The 21,484-nt window shown below is 40.6% G+C and overlaps 2 protein-coding genes across 4 annotated transcripts in view; both read left to right on the top strand.

The window, feature by feature from the left end:
- LOC115781857 (UPF0606 protein KIAA1549) overlaps positions 1-18,663 on the top strand; it is a 39,978-nt gene extending 21,315 nt beyond the window's left edge. Inside the window, exons 10-24 of one of the 3 annotated variants that reach the window (XM_030731754.1) lie at positions 1,420-1,597; positions 2,276-2,460; positions 3,732-3,890; positions 4,134-4,415; positions 8,545-8,774; positions 9,692-9,828; positions 10,849-10,863; positions 11,327-11,535; positions 11,636-11,865; positions 11,979-12,123; positions 12,206-12,520; positions 13,781-13,833; positions 14,449-14,597; positions 15,858-16,012; positions 16,422-18,663. In XM_030731754.1, coding sequence (XP_030587614.1) covers positions 1,420-1,597; positions 2,276-2,460; positions 3,732-3,890; positions 4,134-4,415; positions 8,545-8,774; positions 9,692-9,828; positions 10,849-10,863; positions 11,327-11,535; positions 11,636-11,865; positions 11,979-12,123; positions 12,206-12,520; positions 13,781-13,833; positions 14,449-14,597; positions 15,858-16,012; positions 16,422-16,613 — 2,634 coding nt within the window. In that variant the 3' untranslated portion in view covers positions 16,614-18,663. The remainder of the gene's footprint in view (positions 1-1,419; positions 1,598-2,275; positions 2,461-3,731; positions 3,891-4,133; positions 4,416-8,544; positions 8,775-9,691; positions 9,829-10,848; positions 10,864-11,326; positions 11,536-11,635; positions 11,866-11,978; positions 12,124-12,205; positions 12,521-13,780; positions 13,834-14,448; positions 14,598-15,857; positions 16,013-16,421) is intronic. The other 2 variants (XM_030731752.1, XM_030731753.1) reach the window with 2 other exon arrangements.
- Positions 18,664-18,824: 161 nt separating this feature from the next.
- Positions 18,825-21,484, top strand: part of LOC115782303 (protein-methionine sulfoxide oxidase mical3a-like) — a 79,634-nt gene continuing 76,974 nt past the window's right edge. The window contains 2 exon segments of the mRNA XM_030732411.1: positions 18,825-18,917; positions 19,665-20,151. The gene's annotated coding sequence lies outside the window, so the exon portion shown is untranslated.

The following is a 21,484-nucleotide window of genomic DNA, read 5'->3' on the forward strand; positions in this document are numbered from 1 at the left end:
GGGGTTGTGCAATAACACACACACATTCACACTGCCCTCTTTCCACTCTAATAAGCAGGCATGGACTGGATTAGACCCTGAATGCAGCAGTCTACCCAACCATTTTTCTGTTGCAGCCCAGGCATGACCTGCACTTTACTCTTTCCAGTAATACAGACAGCAGACTGTGCTGTGCCGCAGGGCACCCCCAGGGAGGCTGCACACACACATACAAATCAGTGAAGTCAAATCAGTCAATAAGTCAAATCAGACAGAATTTATATGATGGTTCTGTTTTGGTATGCTTCTGTGTGTGGGGCCGGGGGGGGGGGGGGGGGGGGGGGGTAATGTGTTTAAATACAGCAAGGGAAAAACAAGGAATCAAATCTATTGTTAAAAAAAATCAACAATGATTAATGTTATAAGGCTCAGTAGAAAATGAGGTGTCACTTTCTCCATTAATAGGGTATCTTTATTATTCAAATCTTGAGACTTTGCTCATTAGCACCTTCATCAGACATTCCATTTTTGGTATGTCATCTTTCATGAATCCATTTTTAGAAGCAATATATAATTTTTCCTTGAGCACGGTCTGTTATCCAGTGTCGTTCAGCTTTTTCTTTTTTACATCATCTGGAAACGTTTACCTTTTTTTTGGGGGGGGGGGGGGGGGGGGGGGGGGTAAGATTACTGGCAACTTGTTAAAAGAGCAGCCATATAGGCATTACTAGGTCTTGCAATTGCTATGAACTAATTGACAGCCATCAAATGCAGGGTGTGATCAGGAAGTTCTGCGACTTCACCAATAAAAAGCAAAACTACACCTGATTTAAATTTGGCTGATCTCCTTTTCAAGGTCATCTCCTGGATCACTTCCATATCTCCTGCTACGTTTATATTGTTCCCTGGAAGCAATTTTCTGTCCCCTCCACTGTGTTATTTATATATATATATATATATATATATATATATATATATATATATATATATATATATATATATATATATATATATATATATATTTAAAACCTTTATTTTACCAAATAAAATGTTTGAGAACCAGTTCTCATTTACAAAGATGACCTGGCAAAGAGGCCCCAGTAGAAATAGGTCCACAAGTCAAGCAGCATCCCTTCAACTTGAATTTAATTTTTCAGTGCGCTGGTGTGGAGTTGCACACTTAACAGTACATGCCATTTCTGGCTAGTGTTTGTCCTCAGATGTCTCAGGAAGTTACAGTAGAGCTCTGTTGACAGTCTGACAGTCTGACCCTGGAGGATAAATTCATGATGCATAATCCAGTGAATGTCGGGGGGGTTGGGGGGCCAAAGTCTTCCTTTGATTTTTTATTCATCTGAACTGTTATAAATAAAACTGCTCATGTCTCTTCAAAATTACTTGCTGTTACATTGTACCTTTCTTCTTTGTTTTAATTCCTAGGTTGTAAGTGCAAGCCAGTTGGTGGGTGACGACCACCCCTTAGAAATAGTGTATTTTGTGGAGGGGCCCAGTGGTCAGAGGATACCTGCAGTTCAAACTGCTAACCTGCTTAACACCCTGGATGTCCAAAGGGCTGCCATTGTCCTGGGATATCGTGTACAGGGCATTTTGGCACAACGTAAGTATATCTCAGTACGACTGATAATCAAAGCTGCGTCACTGATGTAGTTATAAAAAAGATTATCTGTGATATTTCGGATCAAGAGGTGAAAGCGTGTGAAACCATGTGATATAGACAACAAAAAAAGGTACTTAGTGACTAATTATTTTACGTCGCCATCATTACTGTTATTGCTAATGTATTGGTAAATGTCTTGTGGCTAATGGTTCTCAAGATCCTAATAAGGAAAAAAAATGGGATACCAACTGCCAGCTCCATGTGTTTCTTTGCATGTTTATAGTAACATTTGAGCTAATTATCTTCCTTTGTACACACTGCACCCAAAGTCTGTCGTCCTTATTAAGAATCTAAACAATGGATGAGAGCTAATGAGGGGCCCTCAAGGGAGTTCTGTCTCTGTACTGATTGTGTTCTTTTACTTTGCTTTCCCAGAGGATGAAATGAATGTTAATTAAAACCAAGTAGTGCAGTGTAGGTTCAGGGAGAATCAAATTCAGGTTATTTTCTGTAGCTACAGTTTATAGATGTCCCCTAAACCACTCACATTCAGACAATAAACAGACAGTAAAAGATATAAAGATAAACTCATTGAACATCTACGATTATGGCTACTTTATCTCCAGCACTAAATTAGCAGTTTTGTTTTTTCTTTGTTTTTTGTTTTTTTTACTAAAGCTGTCGAGAAATTGGTGTCGTCACCTTCTGACAATGAGAACACCAATGTGTGGATCATCATTGGGGTTGTGATTCCCCTCCTCGTGGTCATCATCATCATTTCCATCCTGTACTGGAAATTGTGTCGGACGGACAAGCTGGAATTCCAGCCGGACGCCATGACATCCATCCAGCAGAGACAGAAGGTAGAGTCCCATCTTTACAAGCTTCCCTGCATCAGTGTTTCAAAATAACTTCGTTATAGTGAATTTTGCATTTGGATTACGGAGGAATTCTGCTTTAGTCACTTTAGTTCTTGATGTGTAATGATGTAATAAAGGTGTTTTTGGTGGATTCAAATCATTTTTATTAGAATTAGTTTGTAATTGAGTTCACAGGATTAATCCTGGGTTTATAAGTCATCGTGATTAATAAGGGCTATCTCTCACTGCCATGACTGTGCTGCAAGACTTCACAGATTTGGACTTCATAATGCCGTCTTCTGGATGAGATTAGTAAAACTTTAATGATTCCAGCAGAGAGACATATTAAAGGACATCTGCTGGTGCTGCTCATGCACCAAATAGCTTTGGCGGCTCTTTTAGTGAAACTTTTTTTTTCTTTCTTGCTTGAAACACCAACAGTCCTGCTCTGCAGTCTCCCTTTGGCTCATTTTGTTTTCAGTTTGTGGGTATTTAAAAGCCTCACTTGCTTTTGGATGTTTAAATGTAGAAATAATTCTCTTTGGCTGTACTGAGTAAGATTTCTTTCTTAATATTGCCTCCCTATTATTCAGCTTTTGGACATAAACTGTGAAAAGTGTAGGAATCTGATTCACCCAACATTGTCCAGTTGCCCTCAGTCCTGTATAGCACAGGTTAGGCCCTCCCACTACTGGAAATCCTCTGTTTGGTTTAGGCAAAGTTTGGCACCTGAGTTGAGCATGCAGGAAGCAGGACCACATACATAATGCAAGCTTGATCGCTATGAATTTTCCAAATAATTTCCTGCACTCTTTAAACATTGGCCTATGTTGTGTGTGAAGCGCAATTTCTCAGCATTCAGAAACCATTTGTATTTTTCTGATTGGACAAAGTTGCATAATTACTGTAATGCAAAGTGTGCTTGCACAGATGACAGGCTATATATATTCTATCCCTAAATAAGAGATTCATTTAACAGCCATAGTGTTTAGAATGTTGCCGGGTTGTTTTTTTGTTTGTTTGCTTTGGTTTGGTGAAATAGCTCACACTTGCACAACAATAGTACCAGAGAGCTTTGGCACTTTGGTCGTGGCAGAACAACAGTTACTGAATCTTTTCATCTCTCTCTCTCGCTTCCCTCCGCTTGATTTTCTTTAACAACCTTTGCATTTTGGTCAGTGCTCAAGTCAAATGTGTGTAAGTGGATGTCACTTAGCTTGCCTGCTCTGCTCCATGCAGTCATCTTTCACTTAACACTACTCCTCTTCTCTCAGTCTGCTATGTCACTCAGAGAATCAAGGACCTCTCGTCAACAGCGACTGCCTCAAACTAAAAAAGGTATTGAGTTTAGTGAGGAGGAAGAGGAGGAAGAAGATGAAGAGGAGGAGGAGGAGGAGGAGGAAGGGGAGGAGAAGGATTTTAAAAGGGGGAAGGTACAGAGCAGTGTCTGGTGGTTTATAGAAAATGTAGTCAGAGCTGTTGTGTGTTTGTTGCAAGTAGCTTGTTTATGGTTTGTTATTCAAGTGTTGCACAGTTATGCAAAGAACAAGACTATATACTGTACACATTGAAATGAAAAGAAGTCAGTTATAGTCTGGGTGTTAGGGAAGTTGTTATACAGATATAATAGCTCATCACTAGAACTATTTATCTTATTCATCATTGCTTCTGCTTAGAGATCAGTAGCTCTTCTCAAGAGCAAACAGAGTAAGAAAAGTGAAGAGGAAGAAGAGGAGGAAGCTGAAGAAGAAGAGGAAGAAGAAGAGATGGAGGAGGAGGAGGAGGAGGAGGAAGAGGAGGAGGAGGAGGAGGATAAAAAGGACAAACTAAAGAACAAAGAAATTACACCAAGAGAGCAAAGAAGGCAAGACAGCAAAGCTGTGAAAAAGAAACCAGAGGAGGTGAAAAAAGAAGAGAAAATGAAAGTATTGTCTAAAGGGAGGAGAGCCGTGGAGGAGGTATATCACGTAGTAGATCTGGCGATTAGTGCTTGTTTGTGTTTATAGATATAAGATCTCCCTCATTATGGTGTCTAGAGAGAATATCAGTGTGTGTTTATAGTCTGTAGATCTTGTTGCATATACAACCCTGTTTCCAAAAAAAAGAACACTGAAATGTCATTTTAAAAAAAGAATAAAAATATTTATAGATCATATAAATCTTATATTTAATTAACGTTGTTATTTCCATTGTAATGACACAGTTGGGACAGGAGCATATTTACTATTGTATTGTAAGCATTTAGGATTGGGGGGCCAGTTACTGTACTTTTGAAAGCAAAGTGTTTTTTCCATTCTTACTTTGTCAGGATTTCAATTGCTCAACAGTTCAGCGTCACCTTTGTCTTGTTTTTTTTTGTTTGTTTGTTTTTTTACGTAATGCACCAAATGTTTTAAACTGGTGACAGATGTGGACTGCAGACAGGCTGTACCTTTTTTTTAACTGTAGAGCCATGCTGCTAGAATAGGTGCAGAAAGTGGTTTCACATTGCTTTGCTGAAATAAACAAGACCTTCCCAGAAAAAGCTATTGTTTGGATGGCAGCATATGTTCCCTCCAAAGCCTATATGTAACATACACCTATCAAGCATAACATTCAGACCACCTGCTTAATATTGTGTTGGTCACCCTTTTGCTGCCAAAGCATCCTTGATCCGTCCAGGCATGAACTCCGATTAGACCCCTGAAGGTGTGCTGTGGTATCTGGCACCAAGATGTTAGCAACAGATCCCATAAGTTATGAGGTGGGGCTGACTTGTTTGTTCCGCACATCCCACAGATACTTGTCAGCTTGCCTTCTTCCCATAGTGCATCCTGATGTCAGATGTTCCCCAGTGCATGTATGCATGCAACACACATGCACCCAGCCATCGATGTGATGTAAAAGAAAACGTTATTCGTCAGACCGGGCCACCTTCTTCCATTGCTCTGTGGTCCAGTTCTGATTCTCACATGCCCATGCTTTTATTTCTGGGTATTTTTGTCTGTATCTGATATACAGATAGCACCTTTTGTCTGAACTCACCCATTTTTTTGTGAGCAAAAGTATCGGAACGTGTGCGTGACAGGCATGTTTTGTTGCCCAGATGTGTCCTGTTACATTGATAATTCAAACAGTAAATAGTGCTGAATGTCCACGCTCGGTTTCAGATTTGCCTGTGCAGACTGTGCATTTATAGTTAGAGGAGTAACCAACATGAAAACCAGAGAGCTGTCCATGGGTGAAAAACAAGCAATAGTGAAGCTGAGAGAAGATGGAAAATTGGCCATAGCCAATACAACCATTTGGAATGTGTTGAAGAAGAAAGTTGTCACTGATGTACTAATTAACTGATGTCAAACAGGTAGACCAAGGAAAACAAGAGCAGTTGATGACAGAAACATTATAAGTGCTGTAAAGAAAGACCCTAAAACAACTGATAGTGACATCAGTAACAACCTCCAGAGGGAAGGAGTGAAGGTATCACAATCTACTGTGCGCAGAAGACTTCATGGACAAAAGTATAGAGGTTTCACCAGAAGACGCAAACCAAGGATTAGCAAAACGAACAGGAAGGCCAGGCTGGAATTTGCCAATAAGTACAGAGACAATCCTCAAAAATTCTGGGACAAAGTTTTATGGACAGTGTAATGAAAAGGCTAATGTTCAGAGAAAGAAAGGGTCTGCTCATGATCCCAAACATACGAGCTCTCTGTGAAACACAGTGGAGGTAATGTCATGGCTCATTAATCTTCACTGATGATGTCACACATGATGGCGGCAGTACAGTGAGCTCAGAAGTCTACAGAAACATTTTGTCTGTCAATTTAAAAAGAAAAAAGATGCAACCAAACTGACTGGGAGATCCTTCATCATGCAACAAGATAATGACCCAAACCCAGACTTAAACCCTACGGAGCATTCATTTAACTGCTAAAGAGGAGACTAAAGGGAGTAACCCACCAAACCAACAACAGAGGATTTGCAACTAAATATTAAATCTTATTCATTTAAATCTATTTTAAGTTTATCTGTTCCAAAAATGGGTGGCTTCAGACAAAAGGTACTATTTTCTGAACTGTGTATCAGATCCAGATGTAAATATCTGGAAATAAAAGCTGAAATGTTGATCTTTTGTCTCATATAGATTTTTTTTTTAAATGTGAAACCCAAATATTTTCAGTGTACAGCAAAAATAAAGGGATCGGCCTCACTTTTCCAATACTTGTAAAGGGCAGTGTATATCCCACCCATTAAACAGGTGCCATGATGAAGAGATAATCAGTGTTATCCACTTCAGCAGTAAGTGGTCATAATATTACGCTTCATTGGTGTATAATGTCAATGGGGCATTCGCATGTCTGCACGTTACAGATGCACCATGCCATATTTCCCCACCGCTGCACATACCATCACTACTGAACTGTATGCGGATATATTTTTTTTCATTTTTTTTAACTTTACTTTGCATGATAGAATTTTAACTTCCAATTATGAACTATGTTCACTGACATTATTTTTCAATGTATTCCTGATCCTATGCAATGATTTACACTACAGAATTATGTCTGTTTTTAATGTCGTGCTGCCCGGACCCCAAAGACCCCCCCCCCCCAACTATCTTTCAGAAATAGAGTAACTGGTCCCTCCTCTCAGTTGTCTTTAATATATTGTTGTTCCCTTTTGGCCTTACTAAAGAGAGTTTTCTGGTTTCTCTTCATCTTTTAATGATATTATGTACCACTGATGATGACATGCCCCAAATTAATTGCAGTTTTACATCGAGAAATGTTATTATTAAATTATTGAACAATTTGTCCACACAATCTCTCACAGAGTGATGATGCCATCTGTCTGTCTTTTTAAACCCAATTATGCAACTAATTAACCTCATTAGTTTTTTGTTTTGTTTTTGCTTGTTTGTTTATTTTTGGTTTTTATTTCTTTTACACATTTTCCAAAGCCCCTGTCTTAACTTTTTAAAAAATATGCAGCTTATATGAAATTCACAATAAGAATTTTTTTTTCAGAACATTTTAAATGCCGTCTTTATACTAGTTTAAATCAAATATGAATTTTAAAGGACATAATCTTCTTTTTGGAAACAAAGTTATACATTGTGACTGTGTTGTTAAGTCGTAAGTAATTTGTTGCAAATGCCTAAGTACTATTTTGTGAGTGTCGTGTGCATTCAGCCTCAGTGTTGGTTATAATGAGTCGTGTTTACTGTTTCAGGTGCAGCTTTTTCAGTGTTTTCCCCCCTCAAAGGTTGGCATTGTTTGTGTGCCATGGAGAACAGTACACACAATCATATTCCCATTTATTCCCTCCCAGGAGTAGCAGTATCATAGTGGCAAGCATAAAACTGGATTAGCAGTTTTATACCAACAAGCTCTTCTAAGCTGCACAGTAAACTCTGTGCATACACATGTAATTCAGAGAATTAGGAGGAACACGTCATGTCGCCACATTTCAGTGTCATCGAACCAGAGTTTCACAAACTGCATGCAAACACACTGAGATGTGACATCCTCTTGTTTATTCTTTTGCTGGTGGAAAGTCCTGAGGGCTTTACACTCACTGCTTCCATCTCCAGCCTCCATCCTCCACCACCTTAAAAAAAAAAAAGACAGTAGTTCAGTGTTTACCCAAATCTCTCCCTGTTCCACTTTCTCATAGCCTTTCTCTTTATGCATTCTTATCTGTCTGTGTGAGTCTCCCTCTGGATATCCATTCATCAGTCATTTAGCCTAATTATGTCTCAAATTTGGCATCTGTCTGGCTGTTATTGCACTCATTTACAAATGTGGAGTCTTAATGGGATTTCATTGCACCACATTGGATTGTCACTTGTCACTGAACCTACCATTCCCTGCATTTACAAGCATTATTACCATATTGACATCTGATATAATACCAGAGGCTTTCAAATCCACAGGTTAATGCCCCAATGAGATGGTGTCACACTCACATTCCACTTGATATTACATTATGAATGTGTTAAGTAAATACTTAAGTGAAAGTCATACCCTCGCTGTTTTACTGCTGCAGCTTTTGCCTTATGTTTACCCACTCCCTATTTCCTTCTCTTCTGCCCCCTTTCTTTAGTTGCAGGCTCCCACAGTGAAAGGCTTTGACTTTGCCAAGCTGCACCTTGGCCAGCAGAGCAAGGATGATGTCATGGTAATCCAGGAACCTGTCCCGCCTGGCCTTGGGTCCATCCCTATATCCATTAAAGATGGCCTCAGTCCATCTGAGAATGGGGAGATCCCCACTCCCATTTCCAAAACCTCAGCCACCTCCACCAAGGCATCCCGCAGTGGTCGAAGGCGAGGGAGGTCAGTACTACTCACAGAACAGGAAAGTGGCTGACAAAAACAGAAGAGTTGACATAAACAGCACAATATGTAAAGTTTTACTTTACCTAAAGTAAAGAAAGAAGGGACAAGCAGTTCTAGTGATATTCATGATTACAGCCGACCTGCTTTAGTGTAGTTTACTCAGATATGGTCCCCATAGTGTCTTTAATTCCTGAATATGGTGAAAACACTGGTAGCCTTTTATTTTAATTGTGTGCCCAAAATAGGAATTTAACAACTTTGTTTAGATGTTACTACAGCTTGTTTTCCCCCTATCGAGGTGATTTTACACCTCCTTCAATTGGGGCCGTCAGCCAACCAGACAAAAAGCTTTTGACAGTTTTTCTTTTGCTCCTGCAGACAGATCTGTATCATTTACAGAATATTAAGCTAATGTGCAGTATAAGTATTAATTTAAAGTAATGTTAAAGTTTCACTGAAGAATTTTCAGCTTTGGTATCATACTGACAACTTAAATGAGTATGTGCAACATTGCCAGCATTTCCCAGAACACTGACTCCTCTGGTTATTAGATATACGACACCAAAACAAGTACAGCAGCTATATTAAATATATCTATTAACTCCTGCTACAAATATGTTCCATTACACCAGTCACTTTTATTTGGGGGTTGGCACTGGTTGTTTCTCCTAGCTTGGTAGCCACCCAAGACAAATTATTTAATGAATGTAATAATTCTGGCAGTAGAAATTCTTCTAGGCTTTTATCTCAACAAGTTATAACGCACATTATCATTTCTTAGAAGTCTCCTCCCAGCTTTTACCTTTCTGGAAGTGCACTGTTTTTGATTATGCATGACATTGCAGCATGTTTGTGCGTTCTCGGGCTTCAATTATTCATGTAAGGGTCTGTGTTTGTGTGTCTTTCCTGGGTAGGATCTCCTCATCAGACGGTGACTCTGTGTTAAGCGAGCATTCCAGTGAGCGGGAATCAACCGAGGAGAACCTAAGAGCCCAGGCCACGCCCAGCGACAGCAAGCAGCCCCGTAAGGTCCCCATTAATGTTTTAAATGGTAAGTGGCCCTGGCAACGCTCAAAATCACTCCTGCAGACAGAGCAAATATGAGGGGGAGGGGAAGGAGGGAAATGAAGGGACTTGGCTGACATGAATAGATAAAGAGAGAGCAACCACACTTGGCACTGATTGACAAGAAGGCCAGATTAAGATTGAGAAGGGAGGAAAAAGCAAACAGAGAAAGACTGAAGAGAAGTGAACCATGGACCCAGGCAGTGACGTAAAACAGAGAGGTATAAGAAACAGCTGGTAGGAATTCCATTCATTGGTCAAAATAAGACCAGAGAGAGGAGTTTAGGAAAGAGAAAAAAATTCTCAAGTTTTTTTTATCTGACAGCTTTTTGATAGATTCGAGCCTGCAGTACCAGTCAGAGATTACGTGCTGGACCTCGAGGCAGTCGGGCACAGAGACTACAGCCTGACTCACACACAGAGGAATAGTCTCTGTTTTGTTATTGATAAGTCTCTGCCTGTAACTTTATATACTCTACCCAGTGCTTTTAGCCTCTTACAGTCCGCCCGGTCACAGGCTTTACAGAAGAACTGCAAGAAAATATGAGATTCATTATGAAAACATCAAGTTGTTGTTAAAATCTGCTTGTTTAGGTTGCAAATAAAAACACAACCAAACAGTAGCCACAGCTTAAAATGGGGCGCTGGATTTCTGGTGGATGAGAAGACTTGCATATGAAACTTACATAATCTGCTGTCTCTTTCTTGCTGATTGTGTTTTCGTCTCATCAAAATTATCTCCTTCCTTTCTTTTTTTTTTCTAACTAATGAATGAAAGATCTGAAGAAAGGTATTTATCAGCTGTGGAAACTTTCCTTTTCTTTTCTCTTTAGCTCTCCCGGTTGTTTCTTTTCCTTTGTGCAGCTATGTCAGCCAGACCTCACTTTACATGTTTTTTTTTTTCTAAATATATAATTGTCAATGTGCAGAAAGCACTTTTATTTTTGTTTTACTTGATCTCTTTCACCCCTGTAAGACTCTCTTTCCTTTCTATTGTGATTTGCAGGCAAGAATAGAATTGGTAAGAGCTTGCCACTTTCTGTCTGTGTCTCTATAGACCTCAGGCTTGACCTTCCAGCAGCCGTGTCTGTGTGTTGTCTGTTACTTTCTGTGGTAGTTTTGCGCTCAGCTTGTTCTCACCATCCATCACTGTGTCCTGAGCTGTCAGTCACACAGTATGGAAACAATAACTTCCCAAACAAAGGCAAAAGCCATTGTTTGAAATGCTGCTCAGCTTTCGGAAATAGAAATCAATGTTTGCTTCACGTAACCGCCAGAAATTTACTTCACACTTTTGTTACAAGCAATATTTCAAATATAGTCAGGTGGTAACCTGATGTTTGTTCGCCATTGTTAGGCAGTAGCTGTCTGGTTAAAACCCCTGTCCCCTAGCTTAACTCAGCATTAGCATATAGTGTGAGCTCATTGCTCACATTTTATGAGTTATGACCTTTGTTTTCCTGGTTTCATGTTTTATTCCACAGGTCCTCCTCCTCCTATGAGCGATACAAATGAGCAGCTGTCCTCAGCCTCCATATTTGAACATGTTGATCGGCTGTCTCGTGCCACCGATGCAAGCAAGAGGCTCCCTAATAAAGTCCAGCTAATTGCCATGCAACCCATGCCTGTCCCACCACTACACAGCCCACCCATCAATGGCAAATTGTCTGACACAAGCCAAATGACCAAAGAGGTTTGCTTCTCTTTCTTATTCTTTATATAATCCAAAGGTTTACTTTTTTTTTTTTTGGTCTAAAGTAAATATATTCTAATGATCCTGATTTCTTCCTCAGATTCAGGTAGCATTGAGGCACAAGTCAGAGATTGAGCATCATCGTAACAAGATTCGTCTACGTGCGAAGAGGAAGGGCCACTATGACTTCCCTGCTATGGATGACATGATCACTGGGTTTGGAGATGCAAAGGATCAGGATCGCATCTATCAGAAAGAACAGATGCAAATTGATAAGATTCTGGACCCAGATGCTCAAATGCCCTCTGTCTTCATGGAACCCAAGAAAAGGTTAGGGCTAATATTTTGTCTCAGTGGGTGGTTTTAGGTGGAGAGCTTGGATTTCTGTGTATGGGTGTGCAGACCTGATAATATTTTTCTCCATTTCTCCATGTGTTTCTCAGTGGTCGAGGGAAGCGCTCGCCAAAACAGAGGATGAAGGACCAGATGAATGGAGGGATGATGGAAGCAGACAAAGACCATCTCATTACTGAAGACAGTGATGCTGCTTACAGGAAGTGCCCTGGGGTCAACAATGTGGCCTATGTGGTGAGTAACTCAGAAGCATTTAGAAAACCTTTTACGTACTGTATAACCTTTCTGAGTTCTATGCCATGTATATGTTTTCCAGTCGGACCCTGACCAAGGCCCAGGATCCCCTCACAGGAGTCCCTCCCCCACAGATGATGTCTTCCCAGCCCCCACTTCCTCTCCTCCAGGCCATGCCCCTCCCCCACCGCCGTATATGCCTCCCCAACCCTCGATTGAGGAGGCGCGGCAGCAGATGCACTCCCTGTTGGATGATGCCTTTGCTCTTGTGTCACCCACCTCTCAGGGCAGTACAGCAGGGATCACCCTCCCAGGGGTCAACAGCAACCCCCCTAACTCCAGCCCACCAGGCCGTGGGCCAAGACCTTGGGGTCTTTCCTACCAAGTTTTCCCCAATGTAAGTTGCTGTCTAGCTATAGACACTCTTGACAGAGCATTGACCATTCAGTCAACTATAAATCATTCAGTTATGTTACATTGAACAAGACAAGTTCATGCCATCGCATCCTTTGCAGGCCCCTCTTAACTCCACTGATTTGGGAACTGAGAAATAGAAATACATATTTAAATTGATAGTTGCCCAAACAGTAGGAGACAGCTTTCTATTCAGTATCACCCCACTTTCCTAAGGTTTTTTTGCTGTGGCTCTCACCATGAAGCCTATTGCTTTGAGTCTAATCATGTCTTCTTAGCAAACTAGTCACTTAAGTATTTCTCCATCTGTTACCCCCATGGAGCTGCAACCTTAACCCCCATCGGCTATGCACAGCTCCTAAGACCCAGTGATACAGCCATCGCCCACCTAATCTTTATTAATTCCTGTTAGTGTAGGCTACTTTCAAAGAAACTGCTTGAAAGGCTCTAAAAAGCAAGGGCAGTTTATGCAGTGCCAGCCTCCATTGTTAACACTTAGCAACGACTGCATAATACTGTTTATGTACAATTATCCCTCGCTTTGAAATTCATATTGAAGGGTAGAGAGCTTAGCTGAAATTAAATACAGGTTGTTAGTGCCAGTGAGTGTCACATGAATAGAAGAAAACCTCATCAGTACTTTACAAGTACAACCATGCGTTGTCAGTTAAAAAAATAAAATAAAATAGAAGCATTGTATCATGTGGTGATGTTATGGTCCAAACTCTAAATGTGTCACATTATTTATTTATCTAGTCATATGAACTGAAACCTTAAAGATTTAATCCTAAAGCTTCATGCATTTTACAGCTTGAAATGCATTAATAAAACTAATCTGTCCTATATCCAACACTGGTGCTCACCCCAGATGAGAGAAAGAGACATAGCAGTGTGCAGTGGAGCCATAAAAAGCCATTTCTGGGTATTGATATTGTAGGCTGAGTGTTTTATTCTGGAAACAAGGGGATATCCAACAAAACTTTGCTTGGTTAAAAAAATAACAATGTTCACTATATAAAGTAAGCCCCACAACCCAAATTTACACTATATAGCAGTACAGACAGTAGGGCTGTGTATTCATAAAAATAGCAACATCAGCTGCAAATCCTTTTTGCATTTTTTTCTGTGTTTGTAGTCACTATATCCTGATGCTGCATAAAACCAGTTCAGTGTAGGTTTTGAATATACCTGTTACTTGATCATTGTCATGTGAGCACTATGCGTCTCTTTTTGTCTTCCCCAGAGATTCACTGAGATGGGCATGCCCTCCACTGCAGTACAAGGCATGGCACCAAGGTCAGTAAAGCACCTGAAGAAAATTGAGTCAAGTATAAAGTGATAAATCGTATGCTTTTTACATGTACTTCATACCCCAAGAGTATTACCTTTTCATAATTTAGATGCATCCACAGAGTTGGGCCTCATGAATAACAAAAAAAGTGTCATCTTTATTGTATTGTTTTAATGTATCAGGTATGAGCAGCGACTGAAAAGACGGCATACACAGACACATTGCAGAGGCTGAAGTATCGACCTCAGCTGTCAACCATTTCTGTTTCCACTATTTAATTGTACTTACAAGTTGTACTATTAGAGTATATATTGTACTATATATGTGGGACTGTAAAATTATTGAAATAGAATGTAGTTCATGCTAAAATCCACAGAAATACACAATATGTGCAGCATGTCTCCATGTACAATGCATTAGTTTGTAATTGCTTTTTTAGAGATGTTCAAAGATAGTGTGATGAAGAGCAGAACAAATACAGTATCAGCCAAACATCTGGACAGACTCACCCATTACTGTACATAAATAAATAAATCGTTGCCGGCCATTAGCCAGAATTCCTCTATTGGTGCGTTCCTATATTTCTCTTAAAACATGATGATTTTTCCTCTGTGTTTCAGGCAGGGCCTTGGCTCAAGCTACCTGCCACCAGGAGAAACAGCAGGGCACAGCGAGCAGCTCCAGCCAGACAGCCTGTACTCCAGCAGGGGCCTCTACACTGATGAGCTGCCCTCATGTGCCCGACCTCGTCCAGTAGGGGGAACCACAGGTACAAAAGGAAGTTGAATAGCATCACACAAATGCACAAACACATTAAGGGTCATGAATTACATAATACTTTATGTTCAGACCCTTGCACACAAACAAAGCCCACGGTGTCCATTAATCTCTGCATCTCACTTTCAACTTTTTTTTTTTTTGCAGATTTTTAGCTATGAAAAAGAAATCCACATCTTAATAATGCTTAAAGATAAACAAGCATACATATTGTCTTTATCTCAGTGTTTATTTTGGGGCGCACTTTAATTTAGATCACTTCTGGATGTGGGTTGCAGCTGTGCCCTTTATGCCTTATTCAAATCATTTAGAGTAAACACTACTGTATCTCCCACTCGGTGAAAAGAACCTCAGACGTGTCAACAAACTGTTTACTGACTGCTTGTAAATATACGCCCACTGTCAGTTACAGCTAACCCAAATTACCCATTGCTGCTAATTTTTTGAGAGCTACTTATTTCTGGTTTCATTTAACAATAAACTGCTGCAAATGTGAAACACTGACATAAATAACTTAAGTGGACTAGCTGTGGCTACATATTTGCTTTTTCTGAACTGCAGCATGAATGTGTGATTAAAGCCATTCGCTGCAGCAGGATTGGGGCGTGTCAGCACAATATACAGTACAGCTGATTCAGGTTGTCGATATTTAGCTGCAATGATTCGTGAACATCTGTGATAGACTGGCAACTGTTCCAGGGTGTACCTTGACTCTCGCAGTAAGCGAGCTGGGATAGTCTGACAAAAGTTAGACAGACAGCTGACAATAACTTTGCAACTTCACTCAGAATCGGTGTAAGTTTGTATGCAGTTGCCACATTTTGAGACACTGATGTTAAAGACAGTTGCATGTCATCTCTGTTTACAGGCTGAGAGAGCTTAAAAGCAATGGTGCACTGCACTGAGTCCACAACAATACACCCAGCAGGCGTGAAGCAGATTTCCATGAACAGTTGTTGAGGAAACGAAAGAGTAGATACGCATGCAGAGGCATAAAGAGCGTCCTTAATTTATTTACTTTGACGATATGTGAATGTTTTCATTTTTGTCAACATTACACTAACAATGCTGTTACAACTTCAGTGTTGTGGGGACCTGAATCTGTTTACATAGTGACAAAAAAGTCCCATGGTTTTAAGGATACAGTAAGGGTTAAGGTTAGGTAAGAAGTAGGTATGATTAAGGTTAACATCTTCAGGAAATGAATCTAAGTGAATATAATGTGTGGCTGTGGGTGTTTTTGTTTTTTTAGGTGCCCAGCTCCATCATCTTGCACAAGTGGGTTTGTCCAGTCGGATGAATGGTTACCCAGCAGGAGGGAGGGCTGCTCCAGGCCAGAATGGAGGCTTAGGCTGGAACCATTTTCATGATGATAATTTCTCCAGAGCAGAGGCTGAAAAAGAAGCAGTGAGTAGATTGCAGATTTCATTTTGTTAATAACAAAGTCATTTAATTTTATTCAAACCTGAAATGAAATAAAATCCTGAACTTTCATTTCATTTAACCATTGGGATTTTTTTTCCTCTTTTAAAAGATTATTTTATTTTTCCTTTTGAATAAAAATACATAAACCTAAAATAATTTGATCGTAACAAATTAATCTGATTGAGCAGCACCTACAACTACCTACAATTTAACATCTCATACTCTTCTGATTTTCTAGTGTTCTTTCTGTTTTCTCCACTTGATATTTTTTTATCTTATCTATTTTCATCTTTTTTTTTTTTTATCACCTGTCCCTGTTGTTCTGGTTGCCCTTCTTTCCCTGCTTTCTATTTATGGACCCCCTGAATATTCGTCCTCCTCTATCTTCCAGATTCACCGGAGTGCTATCAGGGAGCCCACAGCACCCCTGACCCACTTAGACGGAGTGGGTTATCTGACAGCCCCCCCACCCCTGGATACCTCTCCTCCCACTCATTCCTCTGCCTCCCTGATCAAGGCCATCAGGGAGGAGCTGTTACGGCTCTCACAGAAACAAGCAGCTGTGCCCAGCTACCACAGCTGAAGTCCTGGCTTCCAGTCTCCAGCTCTAACCAGTCGTGTCACTGACCCTGCCTGCTTGCTTCGCCTAATCTGACAATGCTTCCCATGGAAGTCCCTGAAGCTGTACAGCAGAGAGATAGTCCTGCTAAAGTAGAGAAGTTTGTTCCTGAAGAGGCTGCCCTGAGAAACTGAATAACAGGATGGCTGATAAAGCCTTAGGTCAGCTGTGCAGTAGTGTATACCAGACCAGAGATGACATGAAACAGACGTGTGAACTCAACATGCACGTGTTTCTTTCCTGCTCTTTACCGTGGATCGGGGAAGGCTAATGTCACCTACTGCGGATCCACATGTTGGACTTCTTTGAGATTTTGCTGCATTTCCTCAAACTCAGTACTCTGTGTCATGGTTTAAATCACCTTCACTAACAGAACCAGTGCGTCAGACTCAAGTCATAATGTCTTTTTACATTACGTAACCTTTCTTATTTTTGATGCAGGCCCTTAACTTTCTTTTCGCCATCAGGTGCTTCCTGTTTTCTGCCATGATGAGCCATGCTATGCCTTGACACTGTGATATAGTTCACATGACCATACCTACTGTTAGAGCCTACAGTAAGGTCATAGTTCACAGCCAGCAATCCAGTTCAGACAGCAGGCACAAAGGGGCATCCTTACACAGTAATAACACTCACTAATACTACCTATTCTTTCCTTACGTATTGCAGTAGAACAGTGTTAGTCTCAGTTGATATTGTTCAGCCTCTTGGCTTACAATACACAGTTTTTCATGCTAAAGTGCTGTTTTTTTTATTTGTGTTGAGAAGCTACTTGATGGCTAAACAAATGCGAGAAGAAGAGATCAAACAGTTTTATGGGCAGGTTTTAAAGATGCAGGCACAGATGTATTACAAATAATAAAAGGTGACGTATTTGACTGTTATGGTCAATTATTAATGTATGTATTCATTATGTTGTTATTTGATGCACTGTATGGAGACTACTTGGTACAGCTCAGGTTTTTCAAAAAGAGATTCCTTGCGGACAAATCGGTAGACGGATACTTTTGAAGGTCACATGGAAGAAGTGTAAATTAGGGAAGGTCACAGACACCAGTATTATGTTTGAACTCATCTCTGTATTGAATACATATGGACAACTGTGTCTGTTTCATGCAGTATTTAAAGTTTGACTTGCCTTTTTGTTAGCACAGGAAGGAAAGACATGTACTGTATTTCATTAATGGTTTACTTCAACCACTCCTTTTTATATGCTTTTTAAATAACTTTGGATTTACCTTTCATCATTTAATTATGTTCACCCATCTCTTAGTCATTGTACTGGTTAGGAGTCATTCTAGGTTTTTGTTCCACAGGACATGTGATACTTTGGGGGCCTAAAGTTATAATTTATTTAAATGAAATAAAAGAGGAAATCTTGGATTTTTTATAGCAGGACTTGAGGGTGTGTTTTTGCAGTTTCTGCCAGGATTATATGGCAGATTAGAAATGGTCCCTGCACAAGCCTTGACTTCCAGCTGAATTTACTCATGTGACCTCGGTGTACTTCTCATGTTTCGCCACGTTTTGTTTCTCATGTGATGTGCCTTTTGGACTCACCTGAATTGATTAAGCACTATAACAGACTGTCAGTCTTCTATTAGTGCCAATTATTATGACCAAAATTATAACAAAAGAAACAAAAACATCATTATTCCAACATGGCTGTTAATCAGTGGATCCAATGGCAGATGAACTGTAAATGAATTGAACATCAGGTGACAGTGGCACTGTAGTTTGTCGTGGCCATTACATCATGTTCATGGTTTATCAATTTCACACTGTATGCCTCCATCTGCTGGTTCCGCACTGTAACTACATCCATGTGTTCATCAGTTTCTTTTTGTTATTGTTTCTTATCGATCCTTTTCTACGTGTTATTCTATGTAAAAATGATCCGTTGGCTGGCCCAACTTTCCGTTTGATTCTTGTTGCATGTTTAATTGTTGTATTTCTTTGGCTTGTTTTTGAGCATGCCGTTTCAAAAATTTGTGAAATACAAAAGAAGCTCTCACTTGATCTGTCTTTGAATTTTATGTGCATCACGAGAGTGGAAATTACACCAGATTTTATTTTGGTTTGGTTTCATTTCAACGATCATAACGTCTGACGTCATTCGTCATTCATCCGATGCTGTAGTTACAGAGGAAAACCACAGGGTGTCAGTACATTGCAGGAAAACTAACTATGCTCACAACAAAGACGGCTCCCTTGCTGCAAATGATGTAACCAGCTCCCACGGATGATTCTAGGCGTCTGTGAAAGGAGGTCAGTCCGTTGTTCTTTTTAAGGAATTGTCAGCGTGAAACAAATGTTTGTCGTACAGCAGAGTCTGTTTCGATCTGTGATGCTTCCGCCTGGCTTTGGGTGAGATGCATTTTTCTAACCAGCAATATCTGGAAAATATGAGCATATAAATACTCCCTAATTTAATTAACGAATTAAGAAATCAATGCAGCAGTGATCAATCACAGTGATTGATCACTGGTGTCTGTTATACGTTTACGTTTCTCTTCAAAGGAGCACTTGCTGCTCGTGGATTGTGCCTTATCCCCATCGCGGGATCTAAAGCCAGTGAGTGATGCATCTAAATGCACAGCAAATCTCCTGAACTCACTCTACAGGGGGTTGACTGCACAACTCGGCAAGTATTAGACAACACACTCTTGAGTAGTCAATATTCACAGTCCATGCCCTTATTTGGTTACTTTTATGGCTCTGAAACAGCAGCAAATAAATCTGGTCCTAATTTTTAGAAGCAAATTCTGACAATTTATTTGATGAGTTATTTATAGTTTTTTTGTTTGTTTTTTTTACAGCTGATCACTTCTTGTGTTTCAGTTGTGTTTTTTGTTTTCAATCTCTTCTATGAAACTTTGTCTATACACAGGTGCTCATTCATTTTCACTTTATAAAAACAAAAGTCTCTTTAATTTCATAATGCCGATAGTTTTGTTTATGTCTCTGACTCTGTCCGCTTTCCTTCTTCTCATATCCATCTCTTGTTTGCTGCAGAGCTCAAGTGTCCCAGCTTGCTGCCTCTTGCAGCATCTAACCACCCCGCAACACCACCACCTCTCCCCACCTTCCCTACAGTAATCCTGTTTGTGTGTTGTCCTGTCCCAGCTCAGAAAGCTGAGTGCAGCCTGGACCCACACAACAAGAGCACACCCAGGAGTTAATCTGGATCATGATGGTAATTACTGCCCGTGCGTCCAGCCTGTAAGGGAGGAGTCAAATAGATGTTCTGCCTACTGACCTTGGAGAAAACTGTGAGGGATGTAGGGAGGGGAGGGAGGAGAGAAACAGAAGCAGGCAGATCCAGGCATTAGCACACTGACAGAGTTTCAGCACTGCAGATCTCCCTCTCTGCCTTCAGCCGCTCTTGCTTTCAGTTTGCTGGTGAATGACAAAAAGCAGGGAGGAGGAGAATTGTGAAAGGAGTCAGTTTACTGATGAGAGACGAGGATTTCTTTCTTTTTCACTGATCTTTAAAGCCCTCGTGAGTATTGCTTGCTGTCTGCTTGCCATTTAGTGTGCCTATAGCTGCGTATGTGTATTCTTTGACTGTAATAAGAGTCGCATTTCAGGAATGTACTGATGCAACAAGACGGGTTTCTCAACCAAAGTACCACAAGACAGGGTGTCGTTCCACATCGTTTGTTTTTGTATTGTAGATGTTTGGGTTCTCCTGGATAGGGTCTAAGTTGCAGACATTTGTGTGGTGTATGCATATGTGTGTGTAAGAAAATGACATTGTGAATGAAGCAAGTATTGTTGACACAGCCTATGATGGGCCCTTACAGCTGTTAGCTTTGTTGAACTGGACCTGCTGTGGGAGGATGTGGTCCTCGCCCTCCTTGTTTGCAAGCATGGCTTCTTCTTTTTCTTATGCAGTTCTCTGCACGCTGTGCAGTTACATACCATCAGGGTTGCCGCTGCCTACAGTATGACTCAATGGCAGCAGGATTGGTTGACTGATGGAAACACTGCAGGGATCGTCTGCAGTACCCAGCTAAGGGCCAGCTGGCACTGATGTCACAGAGGGATGCTGCTGTTTTCACTTTAAGCATCAGCTGCGTGTATGAATTTTACATGAAATTGAGTGCCTTTATTTGTCTCAAATACCATAAGTTGTTGTTTCCCCTGATGTTTCTATCATGTTTTATGACCAGCAGTGCTTGCAACTTTATTCTGTTTTGTAAAACCTACATTTCCCTGACCTGCACCCTTTCATCTCGCTCCCTCCACCAGCCAGTGCAGGTTATCTTTGCCCTGTAATTGGATCATTTTCTCATTTCTCTGCAAGACAGTGAGGTGAGGATGTCAGGGCAAATTTTGAGCCAGAGATGCAGAAACAATAGTGATAAGGGGAATTTTACATTTTCTGCACACGTGTATGACATAAGCAGAGTCACCTGATGCAACAGAGGACAGGCATGGACCTCCAGCAGAGCCTGTTTTCATAACAGATGACCCAGCGGATTTGGGAAATAGTGAGAAGTGAAGGTTAGAGAAGGGTACAGGAAGAAAATGACGGGTGTTTTTTTTTTTTTTTTTTTTTGGCCAGTAGCTAGTGCTGCCCCACTTACTGCTGCATGACACACATTTTATCTAAGTTTAGAAGCAAAAATGTCTGCATGCGTTAGATGCACCATTACACTGCCTTGTGTCAGGTCAGGTAACTCTTGCTGACATCACTTCTGGTTGCCAGTGGGCGATCCCTGTCCTCAAGGTCACAGTGCAGGTTATCTGTTTCTCCCTCACCCGCTCTCCACCAGGCTCTACTGTATCAGAAGACACAGTGTGACATTGTGTGCTGCTGCTTTGCTGAG

This window comes from Archocentrus centrarchus, chromosome 6 (assembly GCF_007364275.1).
Source record: "Archocentrus centrarchus isolate MPI-CPG fArcCen1 chromosome 6, fArcCen1, whole genome shotgun sequence".
Lineage (NCBI taxonomy): Eukaryota > Metazoa > Chordata > Actinopteri > Cichliformes > Cichlidae > Archocentrus > Archocentrus centrarchus.